General features: G+C 46.8%; 1 protein-coding gene across 3 annotated transcripts in view; it reads left to right on the top strand.

The window, feature by feature from the left end:
• The window catches only part of RASSF2 (Ras association domain family member 2), a 94,188-nt gene extending 82,480 nt beyond the window's left edge, over positions 1 to 11,708 (top strand). For all 3 annotated transcript variants that reach the window (XM_044279260.1, XM_044279261.1, XM_044279262.1), the window contains exons 9-11: positions 2,404 to 2,525; positions 8,385 to 8,482; positions 10,023 to 11,708. In XM_044279260.1, the coding sequence (XP_044135195.1) occupies positions 2,404 to 2,525; positions 8,385 to 8,482; positions 10,023 to 10,092 (290 nt within the window). In that variant the 3' untranslated portion in view covers positions 10,093 to 11,708. The remainder of the gene's footprint in view (positions 1 to 2,403; positions 2,526 to 8,384; positions 8,483 to 10,022) is intronic.
• Positions 11,709 to 19,694: the final 7,986 nt, after the last annotated feature.

The raw sequence follows: 19,694 nt of genomic DNA, 5'->3' as shown, positions 1-19,694 counted from the left end.
TCCTCTGTTACGGGACCTCTCTCCTCTGCCTGTGTGTGTGCTGGGCCTAAATATATGCCAATGGACTGTTGCAGTGGTGGCTGACGTGAAGCCTCATTCTCTGCTATGACATGCAGACTAATTCTCTGCTGACATGAAGACAGATTCTCTGTTACGGGACCTCCCTCCTCTGCCTGGGTGCTGGGCCTAAATATATGCCAATGGACTGTTGCAGTGGTGGCTGACGTGAAGCCTCATTCTCTGCTATGACATGCAGACTGATTCTCTGCTGACATGAAGCCAGATTCTCTGTTACGGGACCTCTCTCCTCTGCCTGTGTGTGTGCTGGGCCTAAATATATGCCAATGGACTGTTGCAGTGGTGGCTGACGTGAAGCCTCATTCTCTGCTATGACATGCAGACTGATTCTCTGCTGACATGAAGCCAGATTCTCTGTTACGGGACCTCTCTCCTCTGCCTGTGTGTGTGCTGGGCCTAAATATATGCCAATGGACTGTTGCAGTGGTGGCTGACGTGAAGCCTCATTCTCTGCTATGACATGCAGACTAATTCTCTGCTGACATGAAGACAGATTCTCTGTTACGGGACCTCCCTCCTCTGCCTGGGTGCTGGGCCTAAATATATGCCAATGGACTGTTGCAGTGGTGGCTGACGTGAAGCCTCATTCTCTGCTATGACATGCAGACTAATTCTCTGCTGACATGAAGACAGATTCTCTGTTACGGGACCTCTCTCCTCTGCCTGGGTGCCGGGGCCTAAATATCTGAGAATGGACTGTTCCAGTGGTGGGTGACGGGAAGCCAGATTCTCTGCTATGGAACCTCTCTCCAATTGATTTTGGTTAATTTTTATTTATTTAATTTTTATTTTAATTCATTTCCCTATCCACATTTGTTTGCAGGGGATTTACCTACATGTTGCTGCCTTTTGCAGCCCTCTAGCTCTTTCCTGGGCTGTTTTACAGCCTTTTTAGTGCCGAAAAGTTCGGGTCCCCATTGACTTCAATGGGGTTCGGGTTCGGGACGAAGTTCGGATCGGGTTCGGATCCCGAACCCGAACATTTCCGGGATGTTCGGCCGAACTTCTCGAACCCGAACATCCAGGTGTTCGCTCAACTCTAGACCTAACCATAATGTGCACTCTTTCTCCTCCTGCTTCCTTTGCCAGCTCCTCCCTCTTCTTGATTGACAGGGCCAGGTTAATGTATATTTGTATTGCCTGGCCCTTCCAATCAAGAAGAGGGAGGAGCTGGCAGAGGAAGCAGGAGAAGCAAGGGTGCAAAGAGTGGCTTGGGTCCACCCTCAGTGCACTTAACTGCTGATTTGCATAGGAATTAAAGTACTTTTTTCCAGAATGAGGATCACTAAGTAAAAGGTATCATTACGTTCAGCCGGGCTAGCCCTACAAGGCACTGTGCCTGGTGAATTTTCTGGTGACACTCTCCTCAACTGACCCCAACTCTACTTATAGACCCCCTATTAGGATGAAAGTTCAGGTCAGATAAACCTGTGGTTGATCAGTAACACACAGAAGTAATACAAATAAATCCAGCTTAAAGATGAGTACATGTGGTCGGCCCCACCGTTGCTGAGACTTGGGCTACTTTCACACTTGCGGCAGCAGGTTCCGACAGGCTGTTCCGGCGGGGGAACAGCCTGCCGGATGCGTGCTAACGCTAGCCCACCATGCCGCCGGGAGTCCACTCCGGCCCTATTCACTATAATGGGGGCAGGCTGGAGGTCCGGCTGCAACACGACAAACATGCAGAGAGGCAGCCGGACAAAAACTACAGCACGGTGGGCTACCATTAGCTCGGATCCAGCGGGGGAAAAACGGCCTGCCGGACCATGCTGCCGCAAGTGTGAAAGTAGCCTTACAGAGACCGATCTGTTACGGTTTATCGTGTCACTGGTTACTATGTTTCATGACATCATAATGGGGAGATTGACTGGAATATGAAAGCTGGAATCTGGTTGGTTGCCATGGGCAACTGCGCCACTTTTGTCTTTGCATTAAGTTTTGATAAATCTCCCCCGTTGTGCTATCTATGGTTTTCTGCAGGTAAAACTACCAAGTCACACCTACAGACAACATGGACCTTAAATGAGAAAAGCCCCTCTACATCAGAAGATTACGTTCACACTCAAATCCATGCAAGTTTTGTCTGCATAGTGTGAACTGGGTTTTGTAAACCCCATTCACTTGCATTGTCCAGTTTACCTGTCCACGTGAGGATTTTCCATAATGAATGGGTGGGTTGATGGCAATCATTCATGGACTGTAGCAAAAACCAGAGTGACTTGGGGCTTTATATCTGTAGATTTTGTACGTACATACAGGATCTCTATATACAGACAGTACATGTAACATGACATCTTTATCCTCTCATCCTACCGTCTACAGAGAAAATGAAACTCAAGGACTCGGATTACCCACTCATTGCCCGGATTCTGCAAGGTCCATGTGAACAAGTGTCCAAAGTGTTTCTTATGGAGAAGGATCAAGTAGAGGAAATCACCTATGATGTAAGATCCTTTACTAAACCCTAAGTGTAGCCTGTATCATCAATGAGCAGTATTGAGATGGTCGAATGGAGTGAATGGAGTGCTACTGTTATAGGGGTTGTAGAGGTAGCACGTGCAGAGGGGTAACCTGAAGCTCCGGGCCCCAATTCTGTATCAGTAATAGGGCCAAATATAATACTGGAGTTTTCTCATCAGAGGACCATCCTCGGGTACCAGGTGGATATCATAGGTGGACCAGTAAAAGGCCCTTTTGTGGCCTAGCAGCCTCAAGGTAAGGCCTCATGCACACGACCGTTGTGTGCATCCGTGGCCGTTGTGCCGTTTTCCTTTTTTTTTCGCGGACCCATTGACTTTCAATGGGTCCGAGGAAAAATCGGAAAATGCACCGTTTTGCAGCCTAGGCCGTGATCCGTGTATCCTGTCCGTCAAAAAAATAAGACCTGTCCTATTTTTTTGACGGACAACGGTTCACGGACCCATTCAAGTCAATGGGTCCGTGAAAGAACACGGATGCACACAAGATTGGCATCCGTGTCCGTGATCCGTGGCCGTAGGTTGCTTTCATACAGACGGATCTGAAGATCCGTCTGCATAAAAGCTTTTTCTGATCTAAGTTTTCACTTCGTGAAAACTCATTTCCGACAGTATATTCTAACACAGAAGCGTTCCCATGGTAATGGGGACGCTTCTAGTTAGAATACACTGCAAACTTTGTACAAGACTGCCCCCTGCTGCTTGGCAGCACCCGATCTCTTACAGGGAGATATGATAGCACAATTAACCCCTTCAGGTGCGGCACCTAAAGGGGTTAATTGTACTATCATATTCCCCTGTAAGAGATCAGGGCTGCCCCCCCCTCCCTCCCTCTATTGTAATAAATCGTTGGTGGCACAGTGTGCGCCCACCATCGGCCCCCCCTCTCTCTATAGTAGTAACAACCATTGGTGGCAGTGTGCGGCCTCCCATTCCCCCCCCCCCCCATGACTTGGAAGCGCCATCGCAGATTCCAATGATGGCCACCATGCTAGAACCTGACAGACCCCATTATAAGTTAGCAGGGTTCGCCTGTGTCATATGGCGGGTCTGGCACTCTGGCATTGTCAGCCCTCTGTTCTTATCATGGCAATAACGTTATAACCACTGGGGCACATTTATCAAGCTCCCCCCCCCCCCCCCATCATTGGTGGCAGCGGAGTTCCGATCGGAGTCCCAGTTTAATCGCTGGGGCTCCGATCGGTAACCATGGCAACCAGGAAGCTACTGCAGCCCTGGTTGCCATGGTTACTTAGCAATAGTACAACAGTAGAAGATTCATACTTACCCCTGCTTGCTGCTGCGATGTCTGTGACCGGCCGGGAGCTCCTCCTACTGGTAAGTGACAGTCCTTTAGCAATGCGCCGCACAGACCTTTCACTTACCAGTATCGCAGCAGCAAGCAGGTAAGTATGAATCTTCTACTGTTGTACTATTGCTAAGTAACCATGGCAACCAGGGCTGCAGTAGCTTCCTGGTTGCCATGGTTACCGATCGGAGCCCCAGCGATTAAACTGGGACTCCGATCGGAACTCCGCTGCCACCAATGATGGGGGGGGGGGGAGCTTGATAAATGTGCCCCAATGGTTATAACGTTATTGCCATGTTAAGAACAGAGGGCTGACGATGCCAGAGTGCCAGACCCGCCATATGACACAGGCGAACCCTGCTTATAATGGGGTCTGTCAGGTTCTAGCATGGTGGCCATCATTGAAATCTGCGATGGCGCTTCCAAGTCATGGGGGGGGGGGGGAATGGGAGGCCGCACACTGCCACCAATGGTTGTTACTACTATAGAGAGAGGGGGGGGCCGGTGGGCGCACACTGTGCCACCAACGATTTATTACAATAGAGGGAGGAAGGGGGGGGGCCCGATGGTGGGCGCACACTGTGCCACAACGATATTCAAACTGGGGAGGGGGGGGGGTCTGCCCCCTGCTGCCTGGCAGCCCTGATCTCTTACAGGGGGATATGATAGTACAATTAACCCCTTCAGGTGCGGCACCTGAGGAGTTAATTGTGCTGATCATGGCCCCCCTGTAAGAGATCGGGTGCTGCCAGGCAGCAGGGGGCAGTCATGTACCCATCACCATGGGAACGCCTCTGTGTTAGAATATACTGTCGGAAATGAGTTTCACGATGTAGCTCATATCCGACAGTATATTCTAACGTAGAGGCGTTCCCATGGTGATGGGGACGCTTCAAGTTATGTTCGGGTGTCCGCCTGGCCTTGCGGAGGCAAGCGGATCCGTCCAGACTTATAATGTAAGTCAATGGGGACGGATCCGTTTGAAGATGACACACTGTGGCTCAATTTTCAAACGGATCCGTCCCCCATTGACTTTCAATGTAAAGTCTGGACGGATCCGTCTGAGGCTATTTTCACACTTAGAAATGTTTTAACAATATAATGCAGACGGATCCGCTCTGAACGGAGCCACCGTCTCCATATTGTGTCAACGTCAAACGGATCCGTCCCCATTGACTTGCATTGTAATTCAGGACGGATCCGTTTGGCTCCGCACGGCCAGGCGGACGCCAAAACGACTTTTTTTTCATGTCCGTGGATCCTCCAAAAATCAAGGAAGACCCACGGACGAAAAAACGGTCACAGATCACGGACCCACGGACCCCGTTTTTGCGGACCGTGAAAAAAAAACTGTCGTGTGCATGAGGCCTAAGGCTTAGTGGTCTAAGGCTACTTTCACACTTGCGGAAGAGTGATCCGGTAAGCAGTTCCGTTGCCGGAAAAACGTATGCAAACTGATGGCATTGAAATGCCGGATCCGTCTTTCCGGTGTCATCCGGCATTTATTTTTTTCACCTTTTTTTCGGTCTGCACATGCGTAGAGCAGAAGGAGAGATCCGGCATTCCGGTATTTTGAATGCCAAATCCGGCACTAATACATTTCTATGGAAAAATGTATTCAGGCAAGTCTTCAGTTTTTTTCGTGGTTTTATCTTTTGCCTGATCAGTCAAAATGACCTCCTGATGCATTCTGAACGGATTACTCTCCATTCAGAATGCATAGGGATATACCTGATCAGTTCTTTTCCGGCATTGAGCCCTTTGACAGAACTCGGTGGCGGAAAAGAAAAACGCTTGTGTGAAAGTACCCTTAAACGACATATATCCATAAGAACAAAGTTGGCCACATCTGCTGATTTCAGCAGGAATGGCGAACTAACTTATGTGTATGGAGAGCGTGCAGACATTTCTCCCTGATGGTAGAAATCTGGGAAAAAAACGGATGTGAGGATTTCAACATTCCCAATCCTTTGTTCTCATCGGAGATAAGCCACTGCCAGAGGAGTCTGACCGCGCCTTATTCCCCTCTCCCTACCTGTTTCACCGACAGCTATTGATGGTATGTAGTCAGCATTGTCCAGGGTACAGATTTTGATGACCTATCTTGAGGATGGGTCATCAATATCAGATTGGTGGGGTTCTGACACCTGGCACCCCCACTGATCAGCTGTTTCATGTAACAGCGGCACCAGTAACTATCCAGTGTCTGTCTGCTCCCGCTCCATACACACATTCACCTGAATTGGAGCTGAGCTGCAGTACCCCTGCAGGCCACTACACAGCATGCGGCGCTGTTTTCTTTCTCTCCATACACTGTATAGTTTTTTTTCCCTGTTTCCGTTCCATTTTTTTGAGTTCCGTTTGTGGTTCGTATACAGAACCATTCACTTTAAAGGGTCCGCAAAAACAACAGAATGTACTCTGTATGCATTCCGTTTCCATATTTCCGTTCTGTTCAACGATAGAACATGTCCTATTATTGCCTGCAAATCACGTTCTGTGGCTCTATTCAAGTCAACGATTCCCCCCCCAAAAAAACTACGGAATAAATACGAATGCATCCATATGTCTTCTGTATCCGTTCTGTTTTTGCAGAAAGTTTTATGCCCAGCCCAATTTTTTTTATGTACTTACTGTTTAAACATTATTTTATGCTTCCGTTTCCATTCTGCAAAAAACGCATCACAAACGGAAACCAAATGGGAAAAAACAGAACGGCAAAACGGAAACAAAAGCGGAAACACTACTGAAACAAAAAATGGAAAAACGGATCCAATTAAAACGGACCGTAAAATACAGAAAAAGCCATACGGTCGTGTGCAAGTTTGGATTATCTCCTCTTCTACTGGCGGTGAAAACTTGGACTCTACCCTCTAAAGTAACAACTTTTAGTAAATGAGGCAGTGGAAAAAATGGCCCAAGGATCATTGATAGGGGTTTAGGCGGAGACCCTTTTGTCCTGTGTGGGGGGCCTGGTTTGATACTTGCTATGGGGCCCTTATTTCTCTATGTACACCACTGTAGGCAGCTATGTACAGAGAAGAGAAGGGGCCCCACAGTAGTGCTGGGATTTGTTACCCAGGACAGAAGGGTGTTGTTTATTTACCCCTCCATCTCCATGATCCTTTGGCCAATTCCCCATCCCCTTCTTTCATATTAATGCAGTTAGTCTATAGGGATTTTATAGTACATGCAGGGCCGGACTGGGAACTTAAAGTGGCCCTGGAAAAAATACTAAAAGTGGCCCTGTTTAGTCTAAATTGATGTGGCACATTATAGCACTCCAACAGTGCCAAATACCACAGGCCATCACAGAATACTGCCAGCAGCACAAAATACATCCCCAAAAACTTCCACTGCCCGCTGTGAGGAAGGCCCAGGCGACCCCCTGAGCATCAGCCTAGCGGGAAATATCCCTGTAAGGTCTAATGGCCAATACGTTCATGAGTACATGCATTTTAAAATGGATACCTATGTACCCCCTCTGGTGTCATTGTGAAAACCCCATGAAAAACAAAATGTAAATTTAAATATTTTTTTTCAAACAGGAGCAAGGAACAATGCATGTCAAAAAGCCCAAAAAAGCCATATACAGAATATGTTGCGGTAAAAAAAACCATGAGGGACATTTACTAAGCCCTTTACGCTACTACTGTGGCATAAAAAAAACTTGGAAATTATGGCGCACGCCATATGAGCTCTACAATGTATGACTTTTTAGGCTTCTCCTCCCTCTTCTGAAGGGACACGTTAGGCTACTTTCACACTAGTGTTTTTTCAGATCCGTCATCTGCAAAAACTGATCCATTACCATACTACAACCGCATGCATCCGTCAGGAACGGATCCGGTTGTATTATGTCTTCTATTGCCTTGATGGATCCGTCATGAACACTATTGAAAGTCAACGGGGGATTAATCAGTTTTCTATTGTGTCAGAGAAGACGGATCCGTCCCCATTGACTTACATTGTGTGTCAGGACGGATCCGTCTTGCTCAGCACCACATCGCGGACAGAAAAACGCTGCAGGCAGCGTTTTGGTGTTCGCCTCCAGAGCGGAATTGGGACTGATTGGAGGCAAACTGATGCATTCTGAGCAGATCCTTTTCCATTCCGAATGTGAGAGCCCATGACGGATCTCAGAAACGGAAAGCCAAAACGCTAGTGTGAAAGTAGCTAACAGTGCCCTCCAGATTTACTGTAACTTGCGCCACGGCAGGGCAGAGATGAGCCTAATATTAAGAGGCATCTGATTCTTAATGAATTAGGCGCATCTCACGCCAGTGCAGGGAGATCAAGACTGACGTTTGGGTACTCCTCCAGTCTTCGTAAATCTCTCCCCATGGTCCCAAAAAGTGGAATGCAAGCAAAGGAAAATGCCACTAAAAATGCTATTTTGTACAGTTAGTATCTGGAGGCACCATTTTTCTTAAATGTTGTGAAAAACTGTACAGTAGGTGAATCCACCCTAACAATGTATGACTAGCGTCCTTATCATTACCTCCTGTGTTTTTCAGGTGGCACAGTACATAAAGTTTGAGATGCCTGTTCTGAGCAGTTTTATTGAAAAGCTGAAGGAAGAGGAAGACCGAGAAATCATCAAACTCATGAGAAGGTAATGTCAGGATGTCCTGTGATGTCTACATAGTCCACATGAAAATCTGTGAATGAAATTTCTTTTTTTGTGGCGCTTCAGTGAGTGTTGCGGTCTTCTCACAGCTCACACAGCGCCGTACAGTGGCTGTGTTTGGTATTGCAGCTCACTGCAATCTACTTGAATGAGTTTAATGCTACTTTCAGACTTGCGGTAGCCTTTTCCGGCAGACTGTTACGGTGGGGGAACAGCCTGCTCGATCCGTTCTACCGCTAGTCCACCATTCAGCCGGATGTCCACTCCGGCCCCATTCTCTATAATGGGGGCAGGCCAGAGGTCCAGCCGCAGCACGGCAAACATGCCGAGAGGCGGCCGGACAAAAACTACAACATGCTGCGTTTTTTGTCCGGCCGCTTCTCGGCTTGTTTGCCGTGCTGCGGCCGGACTTCCGGCCCGCCCCCAATATAGTGAATGGGGCTGGAGCCGACTTCTGGAGGCATGGTGGACTAGCGGTATCACAGATCCGGCAGGCTGTTCCCTCGTCAGAACAGCCTGCCGGAAAAGGCTACTGCAAATGTGAAAGTAGCCTAAGCTGAACATAGGCCATGTGAATAAGGAACATGGCGTTGCTGGCCTACGAAGAGGCCTCAGCGCTCAGTGGAACTACTTCAAACAGCTGATTGGCAGGGATACTGAAAGTTGGACGCCCACGCTACACACAAAAGAATGTGCTTCGCCACAAATCAAATTTCTTTGTGAAATTCTGTGAAGCAGCCGAATTTTTTATAACTTCTCTCATTTCTAGCAAGAGGTTATCGCAGTGTCCGCCGGCCCCATTGTACCCAGAGAGCTCCGACGGGCTGTACCCTGTCAGAACAGTTTGCTGGAGCTACTGCCAGCGGTGTGAAACAGGCCCAAACTGGTCATAATGAGACTTGTAGTTCTCTTATCCCTATTATGATGTTCTGCTGGCAGTGTAAAACAGGTGAAAATTAGTGGGCAATACATGGAGGGGTTAAAAGAGGGGAAAACGACAACCCCCAGCATGTCCAGGCTGTTATTATGGAACACAAGTTGACATTACAGGGAGGGTATAAGAGGAGAGAACTACAAACCCCAGCATTATCAGACTGTTATTATACAGCATCAGTGGATATTATAAGAGGAGAGAACTACAACTTCCAGCATGCCCAGATTGTTATTGTAGAGAATTGGTGAACATTACATGGAGGGGGATACTGTAGGACAAAACTACAACACAGATGTTGTTCAGGGTGTCAGGTCCTGTCCGCAGCCCACCGGCGCATGCCCCACTCACTTTTTACAAAAGTGGTGAGAGACCAGAAAGGGTAAAAAATAATAATAATAATAAAAGTTTCACATTTTGCCAAATACTGAGATTTGCACCAAAAATTTACAACTTTTCTACTCCAGAAAAGTGGTGCAGAAACTTGATCACAATATGTGATTTAATGCTTGAAAATGCATCCATTCTGCTTCGTGATATCTCTTCGTATAGTTGCATAATTAATCATTTTCTATGTTCATTTTTATGTTTTAGGTACACGTCGCTCCGGCTTCTTATTGAACAACAACTGCATGAACTGGCCAATACTTCTGCAACAATGTAGACCCCTTTGTTATTTGTGATTGAGCTGAGATCAAATGAGCCAGATCCTTCCTCTGCTTGGCCCTCCCCCGAGGAACTAAGATATTCAATATTAATACAACAATGTTACATTCAGCTAATCTTTCTACTGTATTGTAAGGCTTCCAGTAACACAGTCATCCAGGGAGTAGTATGTAATTTCTAGGCTAGAATAGGTGACCTCTGTATAATGTATGTAGAAATGGACCTGTATCACTTTACTGGAGGTGGCATTGGATTCGTAATGGGCGCCATGTTTTCCTTAGACTAGTAGCAATACAGAAATGGACCAGGTTTTTCTATGCTGAAAAATATTTCACCAAATTGCAGAAAGGTTTGTATAAACCATTTGAATGTATGTGGAACCAATGGCTTCCTATCCCTACGGTTATAGCCTGAAGCAAAGGCTTATGGGTAATTGTGATAAATAAGACACAAAGGTGTTTGTGTTTTTTTTTAGAATTTTCCAGTTTAGAAGCACAAGGTGTAAATACAGTTTTTATTTTGTCATTATGAGAAATCCAATGTGTTTTATGGTATTTTGAAGAGCAGCTCCCTCATTGAAGACTCTTTCCAGAATGTAGTAGGGAATTAGGTCCCGTTCCTTAGGAGGACTGGTTAGCTTTCTCGACATGTCTCTTTTAAAAAGTGTAATTTCGTAATTTAAATAGAAATGCTGAAGAAGATTTTCTTAAATCTCTGTGTTGTGTAGATCCTTAGGTAATGCTGCTGGAAAGAAAGAAATTAGAAATAACTAGGCATCACCATTCCATTTGGGTAGTGTTTCACCCTGTTAAAGAGGTTGGCCCGTTTCGCACTTTGGTGGCATATCGCTAGGATATGCCACCAGTGTCCAGTATGTACAGGTCCCACCACAACCCATCTCTAGAACAAAATGATCGCGGGTGCACAGCGCAAGCATGGCCATCCTCCAGTCACTGCTATGAAAGTGCGAAAAATAGCTGAGCACTGGCTTGGCTATTTCTGGATCTCCCGTAGAGGTGAATAGGAGGTGGTCATGCTTGTTCGGTGACTTCTTCATTAACTTCTATGGGAGATCTGGAAATAGTCGAGCGTGCTCGCTTGGCTCCTTTCTGAACGCCCATAGAAGTGAATGGAGAGCGCACTGCACATGTGTAGTGTGTTTTCCTTTACTCTGAGGTCCTCAATCTAGAGATAAGTGCAGGTCCCAGAGAGAACCGCACTTATCGGACATTGGTGGCATATCCTATCCTTCTCTTCAACCAGCTGATGAGCGGGGGTGTCGGGTAATCAATAGATCATCAATATTAAAATCCCAGAAAACCCCTTTGAGTTATTTATACATTTGCAATAAGTATAAGAGGAACAGCACAATATGGAGTTCTGAGAAAAATTGCTCAAACTTTTTTATCTTGCAATGTGCAATATAAGACTAGAACAGACATGTCGGAAACTCTGACAGGTAATATGACTGCTCTATTCATATTCCTAATGGGAGTGATTCCTGCAATAAACCACTATTATGGAATCGCTGTTTAAAGGCAATGGGCATCTTTGATATGGATTTTTTTTTAAATATATAACAGTGGTTACTTTGAGTAAAAAAAAAAAGTTGCACTAAGTATCTTTGTATTTTTATTCCATCATTTTCAGACCCCCTGATATTCAGTTTACAACCTGTGCCTAGTTTCAGACTTCTCTTATGAGAGAGGTGTGAGATCTGTGTGTCTAGGATGCTGCTGTCTTCACTGGCTCATATGTATTAGCACAACTTCATTCATGGATTGATTTTTCAACAGCTCATGAGAGATCTCCTCCCACCTGTGCTGACAGACACTGATGCTGAGGAATGTGTCATTTCTTTCCCTTGTTTTCTCTCTAAACCTGTACACAGCCTATTTGATTCTCCCCCTGACAAATGCCTTGTGTGAGCTTTCCTCCCTATCTACAACCTGTGAGAGCTACCTTTCTTGGATGCTTCCCTCCCCTCTCTCTAGTCTGTGATGTACAACCTCCTCCCCCATCGTTATTGCTGTCTATAAGGCCTCTTGCACACAAACTTTTTTTTTTTTTCATTTCCCTTCCATTTTTGCGGGTTCCGTTTGCGGTCCGTATGCGGAACCATTCATTTCAATGGGTCTGCAAAAACAACGGAAGGTACTCCATATGCATTCCGTTTCCGTATTTCCGTTCTGTTCAAAGATAGAACATGTCCTATTATTGCCCGCAAATCACGTTCCGTGGCAGAAAATATGTAATGCATACTGAATGCATCCGTATGTCTTTCGTATCCGTTCCGTTTTTGCGGAACCATCTATTGAAAATGTTATGCCCAGCCCAATTTTTTAACGTACTTACTGTTTAAACATTATTGTATGTTTCTGTTTGCGATACACAAAAAAAACGGATCACAAATGGAAACAAAACGGAATGGAAGCGGGAACACTACTGAAACAAAAAAAATGGAAAAACTGATCAGTTTAAAACGGACAGCAAAATACAGAAAAAGCCATACGGTCATGTGCAAGAGGCCTAACACTGAGAGACGGGACGTTGAAGTCAGAGAGGGGTGTCGGAAACGTCAGCCCTCGTTTCAGATTCTGCAGCACCAGCAGCCAGTTGAAGAACTTACATCTGCTCTGCAGAACTAAGATGTTGGAGAGTTTTTAAAGAAGATTATTTAGAAAGTTTCTTAAGGAAGTAACCAATTAATAAATTGTATCATTGCATGGGTGTCCATAGCCTTTAAGCAATTTCCTAATATCTCCAAAGGTTAAAAAAAATCTACAATATGCAAAAAAAAAAAGCACAAAACTCTAGTGTATGTAGCAGTGAGGGCCCTGATATCAAAACTGAGGATAATCTCCATGCAAGGGAATACACTAGTATTATGTATGATTAAGGTATAGGCCTGGAATATAGTTGTTGTAAGGCCTATGCCATAACCGTTCCAGGTAATAATTCTAGTGGCATAAAGGTCCCAAACTATATATTTCTATTCTTTGGCCCTAGCATGTCATCTCCACCATAGATATGAACAGAATGACAACCAGAGGTATCAGGGATATTTGGGGGGTCACTGCCGGCACTAGACATTATAGTAAGTCTGTAGAGACACGTTACCAGAGTGATACTGTATTAGATAAAGGATATGTGGTGTATGATGGACCTGTGCATTGATGCATTGGCAAATGTCTGTGTTTTGTAATACTGCTAAACTATAGTATATGTGCTGAGCTTCTGATCTGTCATGTCTCTGTGATTTTCTAACCAATGTGAATTTCTGCAGCAGGGAATGCTGATTTACTTGCCCGATGCCCTTTCCCTTTGGAATAAAGCACTTTGCAGTAAAACGTACATGGTGTTTCAGTCTGTAGTATTCTCTCCGCCGTACTTGATTATGATGCTATTGGGATATCATAGGGGGTTTTACGTCATCATTTAAAGGTATCCACACAAAGGGAATAGTAATGTTACATTGTGAATCCAGCAATAAAAAAAATGTCTAAGGGGATACAGTAGGTACCCGTATCACAGTTCTGTCATCGGAATGAAGGTTCATAGGAGCGTTTGTTCACCTGCTCACTGCCACCTTCCACAAATAAGCAAATGCGCTTTTGTTCGGTGATTAATATTTTTGAAGAGTTAAAAATTCACATTTTTTATTTTTGAAGAATCATCATGTGAAAATTTCATCGGCAGGAATGATTGAATCAGACATCATTTGTCCCGATTCTAGTCATAATTACTGCATGCAAAATGGCACTTGGTGATCACCAATCGGCACTTGTTACCGCCAGAAAATCAGCTCATTTAAAAGGCCCCTTAGTCCTCTTTCACACTTCCGTTTTCCACTGATGTGTGCTGTCTGCATTTGCTGTGGACAATGCACATACTCATTGATTTTAATGTGTCTTTTCCCATATCGGCAGTTTTTAGTGACCGTGGGTCATGGAGACATGCACTACCTGTACTTTGGTCCATGATATGTACCACACACGCCTTTTGAAGTCTGTGAAAAATCACTGATGCAACATGGATGGCATCAGTGTCTGTTCCGTTTTTCACTGACCACTGATAGGAGAAGCTCTGGAAATTAATTTGTAGCTGAGCAACGTCCATGGAATACGGATAACACAAGGACCAAACACAGACTCTTCACGGATGAAACACAGATGGATATTTTCACAAACAGACATGGAAATGTTAATGTGAAAAGGCCTTAAAGGTGTATTCCCATCTCTGACAATGCAGGCATATCGCTAGGATATGCCCCCATTGTCTGATAGGTGCGGGTCTCACTTCTCCACCTATCCCCTAAACGAAGCCTCGGAAGTGGTGATGGGTGCACTGCATATGCACAGCCGCCCTCTCTTCATTTTTATGGGGCTGCCGAAAATAACCAAGCAATCGCTCTGCAATTTACGTTGAGCCCATAGAAGTGATTGGGAGTGGCTGTGCTCCCATTCACTTTTATAGGGAGAACGCTTGGCGGTGGCCGGAACTGTGTCCTCCAGCCACCACTTTGCCAGCTCCATTCTCGATATAGGTGTATAAGAAGTACCGTACTCATTAGTCTGCAGCTTTTGTTCTCATTTTTCAACATTTAGGTTGTCAGTTTTGGAGTGGGCAGGGATCGAACACCTTGTAGTCAATCAGATCGGGAGCTTGATGACACACCAGGAGATGATTGTGATGGTTTTGCTAAGAGTAATGAATAGTGTTGATTGAGCATGCTCGGCCGAACACCAGTTCGGCTCGAGCATCTCGATGCTCGGCACATAGCGGTCAGGGCCGGACTGGCCATAGGGCAGACCGGGCATTTGCCCGGTGGGCCGGGCCGCCTGGTGGGCCGGGCCGAACACAATCAGCCGTTTTTTTATTTATTTATTAATGTGGCAGGCAGCAGCCAGGCAGGAGTGGAGATGAGAGCTTCCCAGTGGCGGCCGCGTACCTATCAGGGAAGCAGCTGCTTTGGGGCCCGAGAGCAGTCGCTGTACTTCGTCACCCCGGGCCCGTCAGAGCAGCTGACTTCTCCTGCACTTGCAGTCTGTCACTGACCTGACATCAGTGACATTGCTCCGCCTCTCCAACTCCTCAGTTCGGCCCGATGTGGGCGGAGCTATCATAGCCCCGGCCCTTTTCTACCCGCGAAGCGATTCCTGCAGCCTGAACCTTCCCTGCCCAGCATGCTGAACATCAGTTGGATTGTCACCAGTTACCTGCACCAGTGATGTGAGTGGCAGGGGAACTGGGGTTATATTCAGCTTTCCCAGACTGTGCACATGTGACCTGCAGTACAGTAGGAAAGCTGGGTGAATTATATCATGAAATGTCATCCAGCTTCCCTGCTATCCTGCATGGCACAAGTGCAGAGGCATTAGAGTATGGGGGAGAGGCACAGCAGGAAAGCTGGGTGTCTATATATGTGTATGGTATGTGTGCGTCCATGTATGTGGAGAGTGTGTGTATGACTGCGTCCATGTATGTGGAGAGTGCGTGTATGACTGCGTCCATGTATGTGGAGAGTGCGTGTATGACTGCGTCCATGTATGTGGAGAGTGCGTGTATTACTGCGTCCATGTATGTGGAGAGTGCGTGTATGACTGCGTCCATGTATGTGGAGAGTGCGTGTATGACTGCGTCCATGTATGTGGAGAGTGCGTGTATGACTGCGTCCATGAATGTGGAGAGTGCGTGTATGACTGCGTCCATGTATGTGGAGAGTGCGTGTATGACTGCGTCCATGTATGTGGAGAGTGCGTGTATGACTGCGTCCATGTATGTGGAGAGTGCGTGTATGAGTGCGTCCATGTATGTGGAGAGTGCGTGTATGAGTGCGTCCATGTATGTGGAGAGTGCGTGTATGAGTGCGTCCATGTATGTGGAGAGTGCGTGTATGAGTGCGTCCATGTATGTGGAGAGTGCGTGTATGAGTGCGTCCATGTATGTGGAGAGTGCGTCCATGTATGTGGAGAGTGCGTCCATGTATGTGGAGAGTGCGTCCATGTATGTGGAGAGTGCGTCCATGTATGTGGAGAGTGCGTCCATGTATGTGGAGAGTGCGTCCATGTATGTGGAGAGTGCGTGTATGACTGCGTCCTTGTATGTGGAGACTGCGTCCATGTATGTGGAGAGTGCATGTATGACTGCGTCCATGTATGTGGAGAGTGCGTGTATGAGTGCGTCCATGTATGTGGAGAGTGCGTGTATGTGTGCGTACATGGATGTGGAGAGTGCGTGTATGTGTGCGTACATGGATGTGGAGAGTGCGTGTATGACTGCGTCCATGTATGTGGAGAGTGCGTGTATGACTGCGTCCATGTATGTGGAGAGTGCGTGTATGTGTGCGTCCATGGATGTGGAGAGTGCGTGTATGACTGCGTCCATGTATGTGGAGAGTGCGTGTATGACTGCGTCCATGTATGTGGAGAGTGCGTGTATGACTGCGTCCATGGATGTGGAGAGTGCGTGTATGACTGCGTCCATGAATGTGGAGAGTGCGTGTATGACTGCGTCCATGAATGTGGAGAGTGCGTGTATGACTGCGTCCATGTATGTGGAGAGTGCGTGTATGACTGCGTCCATGTATGTGGAGAGTGCGTCCATGTATGTGGAGAGTGCGTCCATGTATGTGGAGAGTGCATGTTTTGGGAATTTGGTCTCATTATCCCAGAACTTCAACCATGTTCTAATACAATTCTATATCTGCCACAGATTATATATTACTCCCCTTTGGATGAATAAATGCGGGTTAAGAGACACGTCCAACTGCCCCAAATGTGACACTGCAGGAGCGGACTTTCTCCATATGATATGGACTTGTCCAGAACTTATAAATTACTGGAATAGTATTAATAATTGTATTATGTATAAACTAAAAATTCGAATTCCTTTTGAACCACAAGTATTTGTGCTTAATGATCTTTCCAAACTAAAAAATCACAAGTATCAAAAGATCTTCCTGAGTAGAATATTGATGTTGGCTGGAGTTTTGATCAGTCGGACCTGGTTTGCCCGATCCACTCCAGACATAAATACGTGGATAAATTTAACCGATACGGTAAAAAATTACGAGAAAATTATATAAAACGGAGGGAAGTTGAGGACCAGTGGAATAGGATATGGAGTGGTTGGAGGATTGACTAGTCGAGATCAAGTTGTTTTATTGTCCATGTATGTGGAGAGTGCGTCCATGTATGTGGAGAGTGCGTCCATGTATGTGGAGAGTGCGTCCATGTATGTGGAGAGTGCGTCCATGTATGTGGAGAGTGCGTCCATGTATGTGGAGAGTGCGTCCATGTATGTGGAGAGTGCGTCCATGAGTGCGTCCATGTATGTGGAGAGAGTGTGCATGACTGCGTCCATGTATGTGGAGAGTGTGTATGACTGCGTCCATGTATATGGAGAGTGCGTGTATGACTGCGTCCATGTATGTGGAGAGTGCGTGTATGACTGCATCCGTGTATGTGGAGAGTGTGTGTATGACTGCACTATGAGGGCATCTACTGGGGGCCCTATATACTGGCACGCATTATAGGTGGGCACTATGGATGAGTGCGTCCATGTATGTGGAGAGTGCGTCCATGTATGTGGAGAGTGCGTCCATGTATGTGGAGAGTGCGTCCATGTATGTGGAGAGTGCGTCCATGTATGTGGAGAGTGCGTCCATGTATGTGGAGAGTGCGTCCATGTATGTGGAGAGTGCGTCCATGTATGTGGAGAGTGCGTGCATGAGTGCGTCCATGTATGTGGAGAGTGCGTGCATGAGTGCGTCCATGTATGTGGAGAGTGCGTGCATGAGTGCGTCCATGTATGTGGAGAGTGCGTGCATGAGTGCGTCCATGTATGTGGAGAGTGCGTGCATGACTGCGTCCATGTATGTGGAGAGTGCGTGCATGACTGCGTCCATGTATGTGGAGAGTGCGTGCATGAGTGCGTCCATGTATGTGGAGAGTGCGTGCATGAGTGCGTCCATGTATGTGGAGAGTGCGTGCATGAGTGCGTCCATGTATGTGGAGAGTGCGTGCATGAGTGCGTCCATGTATGTGGAGGAGTGCGTCCATGTATGTTGGAGAGTGCGTCCATGTATGTGGAGAGTGCGTCCATGTATGTGGAGAGTGCGTCCATGTATGTGGAGAGTGCGTCCATGTATGTGGAGAGTGTGTGTATGACTGCGTCCATGTATATGGGAGAGTGCGTGTATGACTGCGTCCATGTATGTGGAGAGTGCGTGTATGAGTGCGTCCATGTATGTGGAGAGTGCGTCCATGTATGTGGAGAGTGCGTCCATGTATGTGGAGAGTGCGTCCATGTATGTGGAGAGTGCGTCCATGTATGTGGAGAGTGCGTGTATGAGTGCGTCCATGTATGTGGAGAGTGCGTGCATGACTGCGTCCATGTATGTGGAGAGTGCGTGTATGAGTGCGTCCATGTATGTGGAGAGTGCGTGTATGAGTGCGTCCATGTATGTGGAGAGTGCGTGTATGAGTGCGTCCATGTATGTGGAGAGTGCGTGTATGACTGCGTCCATGTATGTGGAGAGTGCGTGTATGACTGCGTCCATGTATGTGGAGAGTGCGTGATGACTGCGTCATGTATGTGGAGAGGGCGTGTATGATGCGTCCATGTATGTGAGAGTGCGTGTATAAGTGCGTCCATGTATGTGGAGAGTGCGTCCATGTATTGTGAGAGTGCGTCCATGTATGTGGAGAGTGCGTCATTGTATGTGGAGAGTGCGTGTATGAGTGCGTCCATTTATGTGGAGAGAGTGGTGCATGTACTGCGTCCAGGTATGTGAGAGGTGTGTATGACTGCGTCCATGTATGTGGAGAGTGCGTGTATGACTGCGTCCATGTATGTGGAGAGTGCGTTATGACTGCATCCGTGTATGTGGAGAGTGTGTGTATGACTGCACTATGAGGCATCTACTGGGGGCCCTATATACTGGCCACGCATTATAGGTGGTCACTATGGATGAGTGCGTGTATGAGTGCGTCCATGTATGTGGAGAGTGCGTCATGGATGGGGAGAGTGCGTCCATGTATGTGGAGAGTGCGTCCATGTATGTGGAGAGTGCGTCCATGTATGTGGAGAGTGCGTCCATGTATGTGGAGAGTGCGTCCATGTATGTGGAGAGTGCGTCCATGTATGTGGAGAGTGCGTCCATGTATGTGGAGAGTGCGTCCATGTATGTGGAGAGTGCGTGTATGAGTGCGTCCATGTATGTGGAGAGTGTGTGCATGACTGCGTCCATGTATGTGGAGAGTGCGTGCATGACTGCGTCCATGTATGTGGAGAGTGCGTGCATGACTGCGTCCATGTATGTGGAGAGTGGTGCATGACTGCGTCCATATGTGGAGAGTGCGTGCATGACTGCGTCCATGTAGTGGAGAGTGCGTGTATGACTGCGTCCATGTATGTGGAGAGTGCGTGTATGAGTGCGTCCATGTATGTGGAGAGTGCGTGTATGAGTGCGTCCATGTATGTGGAGAGTGCGTCCATGTATGTGGAGAGTGCGTCCATGTATGTGGAGAGTGCGTCCATGTATGTGGAGAGTGCGTGTATGAGTGCGTCCATGTATGTGGAGAGTGTGTGCATGTC

The sequence above is a fragment of the Bufo gargarizans genome, chromosome 2 (genome assembly GCF_014858855.1).
Source record: "Bufo gargarizans isolate SCDJY-AF-19 chromosome 2, ASM1485885v1, whole genome shotgun sequence".
NCBI classification, from domain to species: domain Eukaryota; kingdom Metazoa; phylum Chordata; class Amphibia; order Anura; family Bufonidae; genus Bufo; species Bufo gargarizans.
Note: the sequence above shows the minus strand (reverse complement) of the source record. Positions and strands in the feature narration are given on the sequence as shown.